The sequence below is a fragment of the Cynara cardunculus genome (genome assembly GCF_001531365.2).
Source record: "Cynara cardunculus var. scolymus isolate 2C chromosome LG 3, CcrdV1, whole genome shotgun sequence".
NCBI lineage: Eukaryota > Viridiplantae > Streptophyta > Magnoliopsida > Asterales > Asteraceae > Cynara > Cynara cardunculus.
Window position 1 is genome coordinate 535,410 of NC_037530.1, and position 18,691 is coordinate 554,100.

Here is an 18,691-nt window from a genome sequence, read left to right on the forward strand (position 1 = left end):
TTTTCGATTACAAAAGTGGTGATAAAAGCAAGAGGATTAATAAGAAATTTCTCCTCTTTTCTATTTACATAAAAAATTAATCACAACAAATATATTTCCAAAACAATCAACGAATACGGTTCAAATGAGCGAACGGTTCCGGTGCGGCTTTCGGTGCCGCCTTTGCAGCCACGTCGGGGCTCCCGAAAACGTTCCAAAACCGCAATGTCTCGTCGCCAGCCGCAGATGCAACCGTGCACCCATCAGGGCTCTGAGCCATGAACAGAACCCTCGATGTATGACCCGTCAGTTCAGCCATCTTAACCATCGACGGGTACTTCCATAGAGTCAATTGGTTCTGTGTGAACCCGTGTGAGCTCAGCAGTTCGCGTTCGTTCTTGTTCCATAAAAGTGCACAAACTTGCGAACCCGTGTCCACGGAGTTCAAACACGAGCCGGTGTGTGTGTTCCAGAACTTTATACACTTGTCGCCGCCACCTCCACCTGAAGCGAGGAGATTCGCCTGGAACGGACACCACGCGAGGGCTTTGACCGCAGCGGTGTGCTCCTCGAGCCGGTGGAGCCATTGGGTTGGAGCGTTGGCAGAAGCCATCGATCGGTCCCAAATGTGAAGGAGATTGTCGTTGCCACCACTGGCTAACTGCTGGCCGGAAGCCGACCATTTCAGTCCGCAAACTTCTTGGTGGTGGCCGCTGTAGGTTTCGACTATATGCGATCGAACTCGCACATCGTTGTTTACGATCCGGCCATCCATTCCTCCGGTGGTCAAGATGTGGTTGTTCCAATCCAAAGCTCCGACTCGAGATTGGTGGCCGCCTCTCAATGTTCTCAACTGCACGATTCAAACCGAAAGATTTAGTAAAACTAAACAAACACCATATCAAACCGTAAGATTCAAAACCAAGAATCATTCAAATCAAATCATTACCAATCGGTTAGATGTCGAATCCCAGAGCTGGATATCCGAATTGTTTAGCCCGACAGAGATGTGTCGACCATCGGGTGCCCATTTGACGCTGGTCACCGGGCCGGCTTCATCGTCTACTGTCACGAGCTCCGAAGTATTACCTTCCGAAGCATCCCATAAATACACTGTGTTTCCTAGAGCAATGGCAAGAACATTGCTGCTTCCCCAATCCAACAGATTCAAGTAGTAATCATCGACAAGATCGGGAGCATCAAGAGTTCTTTCTGAAGTCTTTATAACGAAAACAAAACCGCATTTCAGTACTCGAACAAGATCTAAATTCGAACCAAACCAAAAAAACCGATCTTGCAGGCGCTCACCTGAGGAATGTATCTACGGGCCTTTACAGGTTTTGAGTGCTGAACCGAAGCAGAGCTGTCGTTAAACATGGCTTCCGATGGGGTTGGAGGCTTGTTCTTGAAAGCTAGAATTCTGGTTCGGTTCATGTTAAAGCTATCGGCCAAATGCTTCCGGTACGCTTCCCTCGACGGCGAGCTAGTCATTGGATTCTCCTTACCTTTCTTCGCTTCCGTTAACATGTAATGTGCGTAATCGAAATCCATTGCTGATCTATTCGGAATGAATCTGTCCAACTAAAATAAACAAAACCCATTTCAGAAAACCAAATCAAAACCCATTATAGAAAACCACAACTAATCCCTAGATTCGATAACAAATTAACAGAAATCGCGAATTACGTTTTCTCGAGAGTTTCTTCTTTGAAGAAATTGCTCCTGAAGGGGGCATCGAGATTGGGACTTGGTAGCTGAAGAACTTAGAGATCCTGCGTCCATAATGTTAGTAGAAACAAAAGATATATGTAATCAAAAGATAAAGAAATCGAAGAATCCTGCAAAACAGAAATTGGGTAAAGTAGCAAGATACAGAAATCAGATTAATGTAAGAACAGAAATTAAAGATTAATCGATTAGAGAAGGCGTAAGCGAAATCGTTAGTTGCTAAGATTGCGATTGAATTAGAGAGCGTTTGTGATTAATCCGATTGAATTTAGGGGTTTATATAAACAGAGAATTAGGGTTTATAATGGCGTTTCCTGGTGGCGCAGCAGCGGCGACGTTGAAACGGCTAGTGCGTTTCAAAATATATCCGTTGTAAATTGTTGTGACAAAAATACCCTTTGTGGGCCTTGGCTGTACAAAGCCCAAAGCGAGATATGTAGAATAACTCGATGGCCCAAGCTCAAAATTTTCGAGATGTAATTTCAATTGTATTTATTAGAATTTTTTAATGAAATATTTTGTTATAAATATTGTTTTAAATATTTAATAAATTAGATTAATTAATTAAATAATAATAAGGTTTAGAATGAACATATGATAAAGTTTATAGAATTATACAGCAAGTTGATAAACTCTATTCTGTTTGTAAAAAGCTTGTCTATGATAAGCTAACTAGAACTTAGGATTATTTGATGGTGTCATACGAGAGACGGTTAAAAGGGCAATGCCCCCTTGGGGGCCCTAAGGGTAGCGCTATAACGGGGGCTCAAGGGGGAACGCTACGAAACAAAAACAAAATGGAAGGAAGTAGACATTAAGGATTTCAGTGTCAAGTCGTGATAAGAGGTTTTCATCAATTTTTGTAAACACCGATGATTTAGATGGTTTTTAGTGTGTTGTGTTTAGGTAGCAGATGGATGTTTCATTGTCCAACTAGCTGATGGTTTGCCACTGAGGTTCATCTAGCAGATGGATACTTCAACATTCAGTTAGTTGATGATGTTCAACCAGTGGAAAGATGCTTCAACGTTAAGCTAGTTGATGGGTCACCATTGTTGTTTAGCTAGTTGATGGTTTGTCACTACTGTTCAGCTAGCAGGCTGATGCTTAACGTTCAGCTAGTTGATGAAGCTTCAACTATCAAAGTGGATGTTTCATCGTTCAATTAGCTGACGATGCTTCAACTTTCGAAGGGAATTGCATCAATTTTGTAATCGGTCTTGACAAATTTGGCTTGAAATATAACTTAAGCAAGTTGTCACGTGATGTTAAATTTTATCCAAGTGATTACATACATAATGAGAAAATAGTCAAAAATCCGACCAACCTGATAACCCAACGCGAAATAACTCAACCCGGAGCAACCCGATGTCTAATCGAGTTATAAAATTTTGAAACTGTAGGTATTGGGTTAGTATTATTTGAACCCAATCCAACCCAACCCGAGGAACCCGATATCCTTTTATTTCTTTGATTTAATATGATTGTTGAATTTCTAATAATATATACATTAGACAATTAGACTATCATGTACGCTCTCCATATACGCATATTTTCAATCTATTCACATATGTATACAACTCATTCGTGTATATGTTCGGTAACTGTGAACATATATATATATATATATATATATATATATTGAGAAAATTAACTGAATGTGATATACGTAAGAAGTATGAATAAGTTGTATCAAATGGTTGATGATGAAAAAAAATTATGAGTAGAGAAATAATATATTTAAGGTTAGATTTTAGAAGAATATTTTAATGTACCAGAGTATCAACCTGACCAACCGTACAGTTTGGGTTGGGTTGCACTTTGGTTTGGGTTAAGGTTTTTCAAACCACAAGCATTGGATTGAGTTGTTCAAATGTCTTCAACCAGATAAATCCAACCCATAAACACCCCTACTTGAAGTTGTACAAAACTCACTTTTAAAGATAGAATTAGGACTCGCCCACTTTAGAGTCTTCGTCTTTAGATAACAAAAAATGTTGGATAAATTTGATACAAAATAATTAAGTGATCAAAATGATTAACAAACTTCGTATAATTTAGTGCATAATAATGGATATTTCATAAGCTAATATACACTATCATTTTAATTTACTGATATGTGACTTATTGATAAATATTGTAAGCTGATATACGCTATAAATTGATAAATTGATGGGCAAATTGGGCCTCAGCCCGGGACCGATTGGTATCGTGTTACAAGTTTTATGTGACCGGTTATAAGGTAATGACGTTTTTTGTGTACGGAGATTTTTAATTTCTAACTCCATAGAAATATACCAAGAAAACAACTATAACTAACAAAGGCCATATACATTAGAATCACAAACAACCACAAGCAGCTTCAACATTATCCGATTTCAACAAGAAAAAATCGCTCTGCTTCTTTCACTCGATCAAACTTAGAGCTTCATCGCGATACCCATTCTTGAACATGCCCATCAAACCCGACAAACCTCAAGTCTAAAACCCATGTAGACCAGATCAGAGTTCATTCTCATCCCAACTCTGCACCACTTCAAAATGACTAGCAATGGCTGCCTTCAAAATCCTTCCGTTTTCGAAGTTGAAAGTAATCATCTTGACCCTGAAAGTCAAAGTTGAAAGTAATCATCTTGACCATGAACTTAATCATCTTGACCCTGAAAGTCAAAGTTGAAAGTAATCATCTTGACCATGAACTTAATCATCTTGACCCTGAAAGTCAAAGTTGAAAGCAACCATCTTGACCATGAAAGCAAGTCAAAGTTGAAAGTGATCATCTTGCTAGGCTTCAATGTTTGACAACCTCCTTTCTTACGTATCTCCTCATTTGAGAAGGCTTCTTTCTTGTAACCCCAAACCTTCTCACCTTTTCCAGTTTCTCTCTTCTCCCATCTATATCAGCCCGAATAGCTTTATCTCTTTTCTCATCCGACATCAATGCCAACCTAGCAAACTTCTTCGGTCTAACTTGCCCAAGTCGTGCAGATATATCTTGAAAAGCAGGAACAAGACCACGTCGTATGTAACATCCTTCAATGAGTTGCATTGAGTTGGTCTCCGGGATGGTAACGCTATTCCTCAATTCAAGATCCAAGCAAAACGGCGAATCTTTCAACCACATTCTTAGAGAATGAGCTTTTGCCACGAGTAACCCGCTTCGAGTTTTACATGGCAAGAATGGAGATCCCATTTCCCAAAGATAAGCTTTCAATGTACTGTTTAAAGATACATCATTGTATTCAGAAACCCCTGTGATCAACACAACAGATTTTGGAGATAGTGGAAAACCCTCCAAGGATGCATCCTGCAATCATCACAAAATGGAAATCTAATCTTTATAATGCACTTAGAGACTGCATTTGGTATCCAGACAGGAAAAGACAGTTGTTCAGCATTTAATAAGACAAAAGTGAACAAGGACTGACCAATTTACCCCTGATGTGTTGCTTATATGTTTTGATTAATTTATATTATAATATAATAAATATTTTATTATAACAAAATATAGCATTAGAAAGTTTTCATCAAGATGATTAAAATGACCAACGACAAGGGTTGTGGCGTAGTGGTTGAGGTCCTGCGGGATGTGGTGGAATATCCCATCTGCCCGGTGTTCGATTCTGGGCATACACAACAATTTTGGCAGCTTTTAGTTTATCTTGGTTGATTTTTTGCAGTCACAATTAGTCCGGGCATAGCCTGAGACACCCTTCCAAAAAAGACGATTAAAATGACACCGAAATAAAAAGTTTATGTAGTTTCGAAATTTTATTTTTATACTTCTCCTATATTATTGTTATTATTATTAATATTTAATAAATTACATAAACTAATCAAAATACAGGAACCGTACAAGAACAATATTTTGAGGACAGTAAAGTGAAAGTTTAAAAAGCATAAAATACAATAAATAAAATTTAAAGAATGAATAAAATATAAAAAATGAGGCGTATTTGATGTTTAGAACAAAATTATGTTTTATTTTGAGGTTATATATTTTCGTTCCACCTTATTCAATAGGGTGGGGTGGAACACTTTGTTCCTGACTGTTCCACATAAAAGTCCTGCTAAACGTGAAACAGTGATCCCTGTTCTGTTAGTTCTGTTCTGTCTAGTGTACCAAACGCACCTTTAAAGAAGGTGTAACAATAGAGAGACGAAATGAAACTACTTTTACCTGCATGTGGTCAAGCCATAACGTAAGACCTACAAGAGCAGCACCGGCGGACAACTTTCTGAAATCAGCTCCCCAGTCCTTATCAGCGACCCTGCACAAAGAAACCGTTTTGTTTGCATTTTGTCGACATGTATTCTACAAATATACGACTTCTGTAAACAAGAATGCTAGATATTCATATGTCTACCTGAAGACATCATGGCGATATATATCTTTCTTGACTGCGAGTTGAAACACCCATGAAGCTGTGGCGCGAAGCTCAAATGCCCATAAAAGATCTTCTACAGCGTTTATAAAGTTAAGCGCCGCATTATCTTCCACGGGTTTCAGTTCTCCCAGAACCTGGTCTATCTCCATCACCATCGATTCTGAGTTCTTCAAAAGCCTGTAAGATAAAAGTCAATAGTTCGTCGTCTAATCTCCACAAGAAATTCGCTTTATGGATTGAAAAAACATAAAGAAAGTGTAGTACTCGATTGGAAGATCAAAACCAGCATCTTTAATGGCATTCAAGATCATCATTGCTTCATTTACAGTCTTGCATAAACTAGCAGCCCTAATGAAACAGGTCCATATCCTGTGGTCTGGCTCTATGCCTTCTCTCCTCATCTCCGTAAGCTTTTGAATTCCAACGATATAATCCCGATTCTTGAAATAAGATTCTATAACCGAACAATACGTTAGCGTACTTAAGCTCTCCCCACTTGACTTCAAACCATTCAGCACTTTTTCAGCTTCTTCAGGATTTCCCGAGCTCCCATAAGAGATCATAAGCAAATGCATCGTAGCAATCGTGGGTTCAATTCCCGCTTCTTTCATCAATTTAAGTAACTCTTCGGATTTAGAATTTTGTCCTGTGCTTCTATATATCTTCATCATTATATGATAAAAAGAACGATCCAGATTATACCCTTTACGTCTCATCTTCCCGAAAAGCTCCTCGGCTTGTTCCACCATTTGTAGCTTACCGAAAGCTGCGATGAGACTCTTATAAGTGGTCAACTTAGCATCTAAACCTTCTTTGACCATTTCATCCATTAACGACAATCCTTCTTCGGGTCTACGATCTCTACAATACATCACTATCAAAGTATTGTATGTATTTTCATCTGGTTTAAATCCATCATCTTTAATCTTCTGGTACACTTGAGCTGTTTTCCTATAATCTTCAATGTTCGTATATAATCTGAGCAAAGAATTCCATATAAAAAGATCGGGTTTGAATCCAACTTCGACCATTTCATCAACCATGGCTTCGGCATCCCTCACATGTTTTACCCTACAAAGCAAACCAATCATTACTCTATAAAGATTCATCGTGGGAAAATAACCAGCAGCCTTCATTCCGTTGTATATTTTCTTCACTTCAAACACATTCCCAGTTTGCACAAATGCGTCAAGCATCAAAAAGATCGAACTTTTGCTGATCTTGAATCCCATATCTTGAAGTTCTTGAACCACAACATATAGCTCGTTCAATCTCTCATCGACAATCAAAGCCCGCATAAGCCCGTTAATGGATTCTACTGTCGGAGAAGGCCCGTCTCTCATCATGGTATTGAAAGCAGCTCTTGCTTTCTCGTATTGACCTTTTGAAGCGTACATTTGTATTAGTGCATTCCAAGCTTTTCGGTCTACAACAGGAAATCTTTGTCTAAGACTCCCAACCACACTCTCCGCCTTCTCCAAAAGATTCACCTTTCCGTAAGCCTCGATAAGATCAACATAAACGGAAATCTCATCAACTGATATTCCTTTTGATTCAGCCCGATCCATCAAGTCATGAGCAGTCTCTGGAAAGCCCATTTTACAGTACATAAGTGCTAAACTCGTATAAATGACTTTAGAAGGTCGTGCTCCGATAAAAGTCATGTCTGAAAGCACCTGAGAAGCTTCGGAGAAAAGTTCAGCCTCCTCGCAGGCCTTAATAAGAGATTCATACATGGAACAGCTCCCGTTAAACAAACTAGAATTCCTACTCTTTCTGTATTCAGCCAAGGCAGCATCTAATTGGTTAGACTTGCAAAGAATAACAATCAGAGCTTCCGTTACAATATGATGCGATCCAGGCGAATGCTCTTTTAGAAAATCGAGTAAATTTAGTGCGTCTGAATGTCTTCCAGATGAACTGTATGAACTCAATATAGATAACAAGTTTTCTTGATCCAACTGGAAACCTTCCAAAATGGCAAGTTTTAGCATTTTAGCAGCATAGTCATAGAACTCACCCTTAACGAGAATAGACGAAATGACTTGTGGGTTTAACTCGCATAACTTCTGCATATCGTTAATTACTTTGTGAACGTAGTCGTCTTTGTTTTCACGCTGAAGAGATTGGACCAGCAACTCGTAAAGAGAAAGATCTGGGGTGAACCCATCTCGAACCATATTGTTATACAACATCATCGCCTTATGTCCATCAAACTTCAAGTAAATATCCAACATAACCGAATACGCAAGAAGATCCGGCTTAATTCCAGACCTCACCATACGATCAAACGTCCGTTCAGCCTCAGCTCTCTTCCCAGCCTTCGCATATCCGCATATCAAAGCACTATAAGTTCTCAAAGTTGGCTTAATCCCAGCATCCACCATTTCCGACATCACATTTGCAGCCTCGGCAATCTTATTAGCTTTCCCTAAAGAATCAACAAGAACGGTATACGTAACAACGTCAGGATCACGACCACGGGATTTCATATCTCTATACAGCTGCAACGCTAAATCATATTGACCCAACTTCCCGTACATATGAATAACAGTATTATAAGTCATCTCATCCTCTCCAAATCCCAATTTCACCATCTCGTCACAAAGTTTCTTGACCTTATCGACATGCCCTTCTCTAGCAAAAGCATAGAGCAAAGAATTATAAGTTACTGCATCTGGAACGAACCCTTTGGACTCTATGTCCTTGAACAACAATTCTGCTTCATTACACAATCCACATCTACCATAAACCGATAACATCGCGTTATAAGTCCATAAATCAGGTTGACATCTATTTGCTTCCAAATCTTTAAAGATCTTGACCGCCTCCTCCAAGTTGGAATCACGCGAACAAGCACTCAAAAGAGTATTGTAAGTAATGATATCGGGTTGAAGCCCTGACCTTTTTACTTCACCTAAAAGATCAAGTGCCATATTTGGTTCCATTGAAGTGGACTTAAAACGGGCGTTGATCAATGTATTGAAACTAACAAGATCCGGTTCACATCCCTTTTCACGCATTCGATTAAGCGTTTCTTGAACTTTACCAAACCGGCCGTTTCTAGCATAAACCCCCATCATAGCATTGTAAACTTGTATAGAACTATCTACCCCTTCCTCAGATCGCTCAAAAATCTCTACAGCTAAAGATTCTTGATTTGCTTTACCAAGAACAGCTAGTATAGTTGCAAGCATTCGGGCATTCGGAGAATACCATTGGCAAAGATTTAGCCATTCGTAAACCTCCAACGCCCTTTGCCAGCTCGATTTTCCGACTCCTTTCACCAAGAAACAGAAATCAGTAGGTGTCATTTGAACCAGTTTATCGTCCAACACATCAGCCACAAATTCATTAGATTTTAACCCTAATATCTTATCAGTTAAGAATTGAACCCTTTGTCTCCAATCTTTGGCTCTTTTCAAAGCCAATTTAGTCATTTTCTTTGCCACTCGACGACTCTGCCAACCGAACCCTTTTAGCGTTTCATCATTCGTATCCAAAGGCTCATCCTTTCCTTCGATTTCCTTATCTTTTGGCTCACTACTCAAACATTCATCTTCAAAAACATGAAATTGTGGTGTCGTGGGTGAAACCGGGAACTGGGTTTGCTGTGAGTTATGATTTTCGATGAGTTCTTTACGGTTGGGCCATCTCACAGAAGGAGATGCTCTGCTGTAGCTAAATTTCTTAGAAGTTTCTTGTGATTCAATGGTTGTAATGTTATTTGTAACTGAAGAAGAAGAAGTTGAGCAGCAACGATTAGAAGAAGGGATGATTTTGCGTACCTTTGATGTATTGCTACCGGCGTTTGGTGGTGGTGGTGGTGGTGGTGGTGGTGCAAAAGCCACCATTCCAGAAGGGAAGGCCATCCCGTGGTGGGTTTAGAAAATCTTGCGATTTTGGCGGGTTGTGAAGAGGTTTGTAGATGATAAAGCGGAAATAGATGCAAAATACAATAAGCACCATAAAATCTTGATGTGTAGAAATGCAATTTTTAGGTGTTTTCAAGATAAAATAATTAAATGTTAGGTTATGATTGAGGATAAATATTTTAAGGTATAATGTTTTAATAAAATATAATTTAAAATTATATTGTTATAATAAAAATAATAAAAATATAATATTATAATAAGGAAATTTGTAAAAATAGATTATTATTTTATACATTTAATACTTAATTAAATATAAGAAATAGTAGTAAATATATTTCTTTTGAGATTGTAAAAGTGGTTTAGGTTTTTAATTAAAACCTCTATAATTAATTATAAATAGTTTTTTTAGATTAAAATAATTTAGGTAGGCAAAATCTGAAAGTTTATTGCCTTTTTTATTAGAAAAAAATTAAGGGCTTAATTAATGTGAAAGTTTATTGGATTTTTCTGAACTTTTTTCTTATTTTAATAACTAAAGTTCATTTTCTTCACATGAAACCATTAAAATTTACGGAACATATAATAAAAAATAATAATAACGGAAAGTAGCACTCTTCTTTTTCTATTTTAGTCACGATTTCCTTCATTATCAGTCTTTAATCACCATCTTCTTTTATCATTGTGTTGTCGCCATCATGTGTCCCTTGCAAAGAGGTCACGATGATGGCAATCAACACAGTTGCAAAGGAAGAGGATGGTTAAAACTTAAAGAGCAGAAGATGGAGGGCAGAGAAAGGAAAAAGAAGATGATCGACAAAATGTGCGAAATAATAAGTTATCTTCATAAATTTTTATTACAACATTCTACTTAATTTTTTTCTCATTATAATAAAACACATTCAAATTATTTATTATCAAAGCATGGTATTTTAAAAAATTTACTCATTATAACAATGGATAAAACGCTACCTTTTAAACCTGTTACTTTTGGTCTAAAACTTGAAAAAAAAATCTTGAGAAAGTGTTTCATGGTCCACGAAAAAATCTGAACCGAAATTGAAAGAAATCCTTGTGTTTCTTTTGGGGGAAACTTGTTAGCATATGAACTTCAAGAAAACAACACAAGAAACTCTCCACTTTTCCAAAATACATAAAAGATTATATATCTGAATTAAACACCCACACAGCAGCAATTTCTTCTTCTTTACATTATGCCAATGGTGCTACACAGGGTTACCATCCACAACGGCTATCCAAGGCTCATCTGTTCTCGATAGTCGATATACATAAAAAAAAGGTTTCCGACTGCGATTCTAGCCAGCCAGGTTGATCAGAAAGATGAGGTGCTAGCCGCCTTCATATCCTTTAGAGTGCTAGCTAGCCAGTCCAACCCTTCGTATAGCCCGTCTCCTCTAAGAGCGCACGTCCCTTGTATGTGCCATTTTCGGTTCTTGAGTTCATACAGTCCCAGACCTTCACACACCTCCATTGGTGTCATTGCTCCTTTCTGGATATAACCAATAACCCAAAAAAATCAGTTTTAGAAGATGCAACCATGAAACATACAAGCACTGAACATAACAGAAATCCATGTCAATAGTTTCTAATAGAAACATCCAAGCATATAACCACTTATCAGACTAGCAACGGTAATACAAGACTTCAAAAACCATAACGAACTTTTCAGGATGCTAGTTGCAAAGCAGCCTCATAACGAACTCATTTTGTCAAAAGAGTTTACTTATTTCAGTTATCGTGTTGGTGTTTATCTTTTTAACTTATTACTACTACTATCCTTATCTATGATGGCATAATGATTCCGTTAATCCCCTATAAATAGGGAATAAAATCATGTCCTTATTTTTAAATCCAACTTTTTAAACCAGGATGAAGACCATGCATGAGTCTATGTTTGGTTGGTTTTCCCTTAAGTTATGTATGGATAAAGTTGTATGTGTGGATTAATCTGTTTGTATAGATTGGGAAGGTTTTTGTTTGAGAGGGTTTTTCATAGATGGAAGGAGCATATTTTTTAATTGGGAATGACAGGTTTAGAATAAACTTGGCTTTCTGCATAAAGCTCCCCCAAGAAGCTTACTGAATAACCCACTTTCTATAGCATTAAGCCACTATCAAACAGTCACGTATAGCTGACTGAATAGGCGTGAGTCCCATCAAGCTCATTAAGCTGCTAACAAACAGACCCTCATTACTATACACCAACAGTGAATTAGAATTTACATCTATTGCATGGTGGACATATATCAGTAATCAAAGGCACGTTCATTTTTGCTTATGCCCAAACAATGATGCAATAACAAATTTGGTTTTGCAACAATTAGTGGAGATTTCTATTAGCATGAATGTCAATTGGACCAATGAAGAATTAACAAATATGCATTTAGATCTCATTCAATCTGTTTATTTTGGTGTTGAGATTCTTATGATTCACTATTTGACCAGTAGTTGGTCATAATCTATGTGCAGTAACTGAAAATTAGCCTTTTTATGTACTTCTAATTTCTTGCATTATATTGTAATGAGCCTATGTACATTATAGCTGTTGCATCTGAAGTTGAAAAATGAGAGAACTCGTGGCCATCCATGTCCAAGAAGACGTGAGGCTTAAAGTTGAAAAGCATGGTGTTGGTCACCTACTAACAGCTGATCGGGTAAAGAAAGGTCCAAAATTTGAGGTCAATAGTAAATGGGAGAAAGGTAGTACTTCTAAGGCTCCTATGCCAAATTCAGGTTCAAATGTTCGTACTAAAGGAGGTCCAAAACATTGCCTTTGCGGAAAGTATGGACACACGCATTCAAAAGAAGACCTTCAGTTTAGAGAATGGCTTGATAAGAAAGGTGTGTTCTTAATTTAGGTCGGTTATGAAAAAAATTTGACCGATGTTCCTTCAAATACTTGGTGGGTTGACACTAGTTCAATGGTTCGCATTTCTTATTCATTATTGGTCTTCCTTTCAAGGAAGACAATACGGAAAGAGGAAAGAAACACTAAGGTCTGCAATGGAGAAGGTACAAGCTGAAGCCATCAAAACTCTTTTCTATTAGTTTCAAGAGTGGTTCCAGGAGGTACTTGTATGCCAAACTATATGTTTCATGTATGACTACAAACCTCATTTTTGCATCTAAATCAGATGTTGACGGATATAATTTTTTTTTTTTTTTTATTAACCTGGATATCCAACCCGCTATGCGAGCCGACTAATCCCAGGGCGACCATCTGCTTTGCAGATAGCCCGGAGTCACCGCATCTGAACCTCCGTGGCCACAAGGGGATTTTTATTCCTCCTTGGATTTGAACTTGGGACCTCCTAGTACTTTTGACATTTGGAGCCAAGCTCAAACCAATCAGGCACCACCCTTGTGGTTGACGGATATAAATTTGAATACACAACAAATGGATAGTTGGGTATTATTCGTCCCAAATTGTTGGAATGGTTTCTTTTAAGAAGATAACCTGTATTATGTATAAACTTAAATTTGACGATGCCTTTGTTGAATACCTTTTATCTATGAATGTTCAAGTGGCATTAAGAGAAAATTACACGAAGTTAGATCCTCAAGATTTTGGCATCAACGTTTAGCCCACATTTCTAGAGACAGACTGCAATGTCACATTTAGAGGGCTCCTTCATAATTTAGATTCCTTTCAAAATAGTTATGGCCTTAGTAGCTCATTTTAAATTGAAGCTACATCGAGAAGTTGTAAAAACTGCATTTCTAAATAGTAACATGCATAAGGATGTCTTTATGACAGGCTGAAAGGTTTTGAGATTTAAGGCAAGTAACACCTAGCATATAGACTAAAGAAGTCCATATATGGGTTGACACAAGCCTCAAAACAATGGTATCTAGTTTCATGATGTAATGATAGTGTTCCAATTCAAGAAAATTTTGGTGGATTGGTCTCAATGAATAATGAGTAGGAGCAGTTATGTCATTCTTGTACTTTATGTCGACAACATTCTTATGACAAGCAATGACTTAAAAATGTTGTTTGAGACCAAAATCTTTTTTTGGGAAATTTAGACATGAAAGATTTTGGTGATGCCCTGTACACTAAGAATTGCTCCCCATCGAAAAGTGAAATAGAACCAAATGCAATACATACCATATGTTTTGTGATTGGAAGCATAATTATGGGCAAGGCACTAAAGATTTTATGTTGATGTTCAAAAGAACCAATAACTTCGAAGTTGTGGGTTATTTAGACAATGATTTTGGAAAATGCGAGGATGACAAGAAATCTACATCAATGTAACATTTATGCTTTCAAGTAGCCTTCTTTAGTGGAGAAGTCATAAGCAAGAATCGGCATCCATTATGATGGCAGAGTATGTGGGCATGCAATCATACAACTTGGCACAAAATCCTCCTAAAACCCCTAACTTACAGTGGTGAATTCTGTCTCAAGGCCCCTGAACTTAATTTGTATCAACAAGTGTTGCAATGAACTTCTCTAACAACACTAGTTCGAGTGGTGTCTTGACTTGAGAAAAAGTCTTAAGAGGGATCATAGTCAAAGAGGGCATTCCTTTACTCTCTTATCACATATTGTTCAACAATGGGTTGTGGTAACATTTATATAGAACCTAAACTTATATCGACTTGACAACAACCATACTTCCTTCTTAGATGCATACACTCCGTTCGTGCTCCTCACCGGAGTTGACGCAATAGACCCTTTAATGAGAAATATTGTGATGAAAAATACTGGTTATCATATCATATCAAGGTCTCACTTAAAAGTAAAACACCATAACTTAGGTTCTCCATCAAAGAAAAGATGTGCTTGATTGAGATCTTGCCATTAAATGAATTAGAGGAAAGCATATCATCAACTAAAGATTTCAACACCTTCACCAAGTATGCTAACTTTGCTTTATCAAATAAAGATATGATTGTAATATGTGACGAGATAATTTTGGCACCAAATGAGTAATTATACTAACTTTACTTTATCAAATAAAGATGATGACTATAACAGCGACGATAATTGTTGGGACCAAAATTAGTAAATATACCAAAGGGTCATTGGCCCAGCAGTACCCAAGTTACCAGTAGTGCTAAGCCTCCCTGGAGGCCATGGATTCAAGCCTCACAACTGCGAGGAGTGTGTGTGTGTGTGAGCATTTGCCATATATATTATATACTTCAAAAAAGAGAGTAAAGATCCTCTTGTTGAAATGATGTTGCAACAACTTAATGCACTAAAACAATCTTACGAGAAATGTAAGCATACCATGTCCTGTTTGTTTGCAAACACCAAGATGACACAATTAGTCATGAAAGGGTCATTGATAATGGCCTGAGAATAAAATGAGAACAGAGAGTCAGAAACACTGGGAGAGGGCAGGGGGCCAGGGAGATAGAGCAATCTGAGCAAGAAGACTTCTCTGACATAGTTATCTGACATGAAAAATACAATCATAATACCTGAAACTCTGCCTTTGCTTTGCTTATCCTCTCTCGGTCCAAAGAGTCGACAACATAAATCTGGACATAATACTTTTAGTATAGCAGATATTTTAAAGACCAAGGAATTATATTCCAACAAGAAGTGGGGATAACTTATCTCATTGTTGGGGACTCTTCAAGTAGATTTAATAAAGAGAAAAAGCACTAAAGAAGGTTGACTTGTTAAAATAAAAAATAGCACATGTTAAACACAACAGAAGTTGTGGTTATCCTTACCAATCCATTTGTGTCATTAAAATAATGCCTCCACAAGGGCCGCAACTTCTCTTGGCCACCGACATCCCAAACCGTGAACATCACATTTTTATACTGAACTTTTTCCACATTGAAACCTGCAAAACAAATGGTTTCAAATCTTCACCAATTTTTTAAATAGAAAAAACTTCATAAATAACATAAACATGTCTGTAGTTTAGGGTTACCCTACATGCAAAAAATGTGAGATCTAACAGAGTAAAGAAGTGATGCATAATAACCCATAAAACAAAAAAGGTGAATAAAGACAAGTATATCCTAGGAGCAATTTAAATATAAACGAATAGTAGTTGTGTACCACCAAACTGGCATGTGGTGGTCCCACATAACAAGCAGGCCAGAACCTCAAGCTTATAGAAAAATATGGTGGACATGATAAAGTGACATCTGTTTGATACTAAAATGAAGTATACTGTTTTCCCAAGCAATACATTTTCAAAAATTATGAACTGTGCCAACAAAGACTAAAAGGCTCTGAAGAATTGAGGAAGTGTAATTCTTCATGATGCAACTTTGACCAAGATTTTTCTTCAGAAGTACCAATCGTGACAGTACACATTGGCCCATAGCAAGAATTCCACAAGAACACCCAAGGAGTAACATTGTTGATGTAATATCTCAGGCTAACCGTACCAAATATTGTCCGCTTTGTCCACACATCTGAACTCACGGTTTTAGAACGCATCTGATAGAGGAGGTATCCAGTCCCTTATAAGGCAACCTTTGTTTCCCTCCCCAACCGATGTGGGATCTTACAGTTGACGTCAAATTTATCCTCGTCTCAGGATGACTTACCAATAGTAGGGACAGTTGATAAAACTTCTCCAATGTGCAGCTTGTACAGTATGGTTGTTTTTCCTGCTGCATCTAGCCCCAGCATGACAACCTACTTGTGCCAAAAACCAATTCAAAGAACTTGCATTAACAAAAGGAAGGTGTCTAACCAGATCTCATCAATGTAAAGTGCACCCAAACTTATTAAAGCAGAAAATAAAGAGAACCAAGATAGGAAAGAGTTGTATTCAAACAAGAATGCAAAGCAAATATGAGGTTTAAGAAAATCTAAGGTTTTAAATGAAGAATTGCAGCAAAAATCCTAGTAAAGGCCTGTTTGTTAGCATTTAGCAACTTAATGAGTTTAATGGGACTCACAGTTTATTCGCTCAGCTATATAAGACTGTTTGGTAGTGGCTTAATGATATAGAAAGTGGCTTATTTAGTAAGCTTCTAAGGGGAGCTTTACGCAGGAAGCCAAGTTTTTTCCAAACAATTCCCCTCCCAATCAAAAAACATGCTCCTTCCATCTGTGAAAAAACCCTCCCAAACAAAAACCTTCCCAATCTATACAGATAGATTAATCCATACAGGACTTAATGGAAAACCAACCAAACAGCCCTAAGTTCAGTTGTTCTGAGACAATCTTGATGAGGGAAATCAAACATTATAAATAATAAGTTCAATAACTATAAACCAGTCCAATTATTGATAATTACATCAGAATTCAGCCAAAAGTACATCCACCAGGCCGCCAGTGCTTAGTCTTCTTGCATGGCTTAATGCAGTTTTCTTAACTAGATGAAAATGTGCACTTAGCTTAAGAAATCTCAGCTCCTGCAGTATTTTGGTTATTTCTAATTCTGACCTCATCAAGGAGACATACTTACAGGTAGAAAGTCAAATTATTCCTAGTTTCATACCCATAGATGTAGATGAAACCAAGAAAATAGAAAAATATAAGAGCTAGTCCAAATGGGGATTGCTGTACAACTCCATAGCTGAATCAAAGATGCAAAAAATTACRTATCAGCCTAATTCAGTTCCAGTCTGTTGCATACTATTGTGATATAAGAACCCGAAATTTTTGTCCAAAAACAACAGTCTGTTAGAACCCCACGGGTTCAACTTACAAATTGATTACCTACGACATTATATCGAAGCTAACACATAATTCGATTTCAAGAAAAAGACGTGAAGTGAGAAAGAAGAGTACCCGCATCTCGCTGTTGCCAAAAAATGCATCAAAGAGCTTGCGAAAAACTTGTCCCATGGCTGTTTATATCGAATCAACTTCTTTTCTATATATTTTCTTCAAGTTCTTCACCTTTTTATGAGAAATACGTCGCCAAGAATCAGAGGAAATTGGGGCAACGATCGAAACCCTTTTGTCCCGTTGACGGAAAAGGCCCTGTGAGCTTAGTGGATCGGAAGAAAAATCCAGAATCAGAATTGTAATAGAAAAGAGCAGGTGGTCGCGTCGTTGCTTCAGAGAATCTTCCTTTCTGGCGGAGAAAGAACATGCCCAGGTCACAATTAATGATCTTTTCGTTGCTTTTTTTAATTCTAAATTCTGAATTGAATTAGGGTTCTCGTCTTTGGTACCATTTTTCCATAAAAATGGAGTCTTTTTTGGCTCCTACGAAGCCTTTGCGTATTAGATTTGTCTCTTTGTCCCTCGTTTTTGGTAAAACAAAGGACTCCATGAACTACAATCACAATTCGTTTTTAATTACTAATAATTGTTAAATGAGAACTTGCATACCAATTTCGTAAACCAACATGGTTGGTTCCGTAAGAGATAGGTTCGGTTGCGAACCCGATTCTCGTTACCAACCCGAAACCAACAAGAGCAACACTTGTCATCAATATTAATCATAAAATGCCCTAAAAACATTCACGTTCATTATTCATGATGAATAGGGACACGTGATTGTACCAACCAGAGCATCACTTGTCAGTGATATTGATCATAAAATGTTGTAAAAACATTCACGTTCATTATACATGATGAATAGGGATCTGTGTCATGCTCTCGGTTGTCCTTCGATTCGTAAATAGAAATTAGATTCGCAATTGAGTGTTCTTTGTTCATGAAGTTATTCATTTCTTGTAAATTGTTATGCCAAGTGACAACTTTGTAAATATTATATAACAAAACGGTATTGAAATTTAGCATTAATGTGTACTTTTATG

The 18,691-nt window shown here is 37.5% G+C and overlaps 3 protein-coding genes across 4 annotated transcripts; all 3 read right to left on the minus strand.

Annotated features, from left to right (window-relative positions):
- Positions 1–106: 106 nt before the first annotated feature.
- On the minus strand, positions 107–1,761 carry LOC112510236 (cell division cycle 20.2, cofactor of APC complex-like). The gene is made up of 4 exons (XM_025115577.1): positions 1,666–1,761; positions 1,288–1,560; positions 929–1,198; positions 107–832 (listed from the first exon to the last, which is right to left on the minus strand). Exons 1-4 carry the CDS (start codon positions 1,759–1,761, stop codon positions 107–109), a joined length of 1,365 nt encoding a protein of 454 aa, XP_024971345.1.
- A 2,278-nt stretch (positions 1,762–4,039) lies between these two features.
- On the minus strand, positions 4,040–9,969 carry LOC112510235 (pentatricopeptide repeat-containing protein At3g18110, chloroplastic). Of its 2 annotated transcripts, XM_025115575.1 has the most exons (4): positions 6,360–9,969; positions 6,075–6,272; positions 5,888–5,978; positions 4,040–5,014 (listed from the first exon to the last, which is right to left on the minus strand). In XM_025115575.1, exons 1-4 carry the CDS (start codon positions 9,965–9,967, stop codon positions 4,499–4,501), a joined length of 4,413 nt encoding a protein of 1,470 aa, XP_024971343.1. In that variant the 5' UTR covers positions 9,968–9,969; the 3' UTR covers positions 4,040–4,498. The 2 variants fall into 2 exon arrangements, with proteins under 2 accessions (XP_024971343.1, XP_024971344.1); XM_025115576.1 differs by lacking the exons at positions 4,040–5,014; positions 5,888–5,978 and having other exon boundaries at positions 6,177–6,262.
- A 1,135-nt stretch (positions 9,970–11,104) lies between these two features.
- Positions 11,105–18,156, minus strand: LOC112510237 (ADP-ribosylation factor-like). Its single transcript, XM_025115578.1, has 6 exons — positions 17,712–18,156; positions 16,517–16,607; positions 15,683–15,798; positions 15,425–15,484; positions 15,231–15,296; positions 11,105–11,477 (listed from the first exon to the last, which is right to left on the minus strand). Exons 1-6 carry the CDS (start codon positions 17,766–17,768, stop codon positions 11,301–11,303), a joined length of 567 nt encoding a protein of 188 aa, XP_024971346.1. The 5' UTR covers positions 17,769–18,156; the 3' UTR covers positions 11,105–11,300.
- Between the last annotated feature and the right edge of the window lie 535 nt (positions 18,157–18,691).

Excerpts from the sequence above, each read along its gene's own strand:
- LOC112510236 (XM_025115577.1), bottom strand. The coding sequence starts at position 1,761 with ATGGACGCAGGATCTCTAAGTTCTTCAGCTACCAAGTCCCAATCTCGA. Across the intron at positions 1,561-1,665 it reads GAAGAAACTCTCGAGAAAAC|TTGGACAGATTCATTCCGAA; the intron begins GTAATTCGCGAT and ends TGTTTATTTTAG. Across the intron at positions 833-928 it reads ATTCGACATCTAACCGATTG|TTGAGAACATTGAGAGGCGG; the intron begins GTAATGATTTGA and ends TGAATCGTGCAG.
- LOC112510235 (XM_025115575.1), bottom strand. The coding sequence starts at position 9,967 with ATGGCCTTCCCTTCTGGAATGGTGGCTTTTGCACCACCACCACCACCA. Across the intron at positions 5,979-6,074 it reads TATCGCCATGATGTCTTCAG|GGTCGCTGATAAGGACTGGG; the intron begins GTAGACATATGA and ends TTCTTTGTGCAG. Across the intron at positions 5,015-5,887 it reads TATGGCTTGACCACATGCAG|GATGCATCCTTGGAGGGTTT; the intron begins GTAAAAGTAGTT and ends TGATGATTGCAG.
- LOC112510237 (XM_025115578.1), bottom strand. The coding sequence starts at position 17,768 with ATGGGACAAGTTTTTCGCAAGCTCTTTGATGCATTTTTTGGCAACAGC. Across the intron at positions 15,485-15,682 it reads TTAATGACACAAATGGATTG|ATTTATGTTGTCGACTCTTT; the intron begins GTAAGGATAACC and ends TATTATGTCCAG. Across the intron at positions 11,478-15,230 it reads TTGCAAACAAACAGGACATG|AAAGGAGCAATGACACCAAT; the intron begins GTATGCTTACAT and ends GGTTATATCCAG.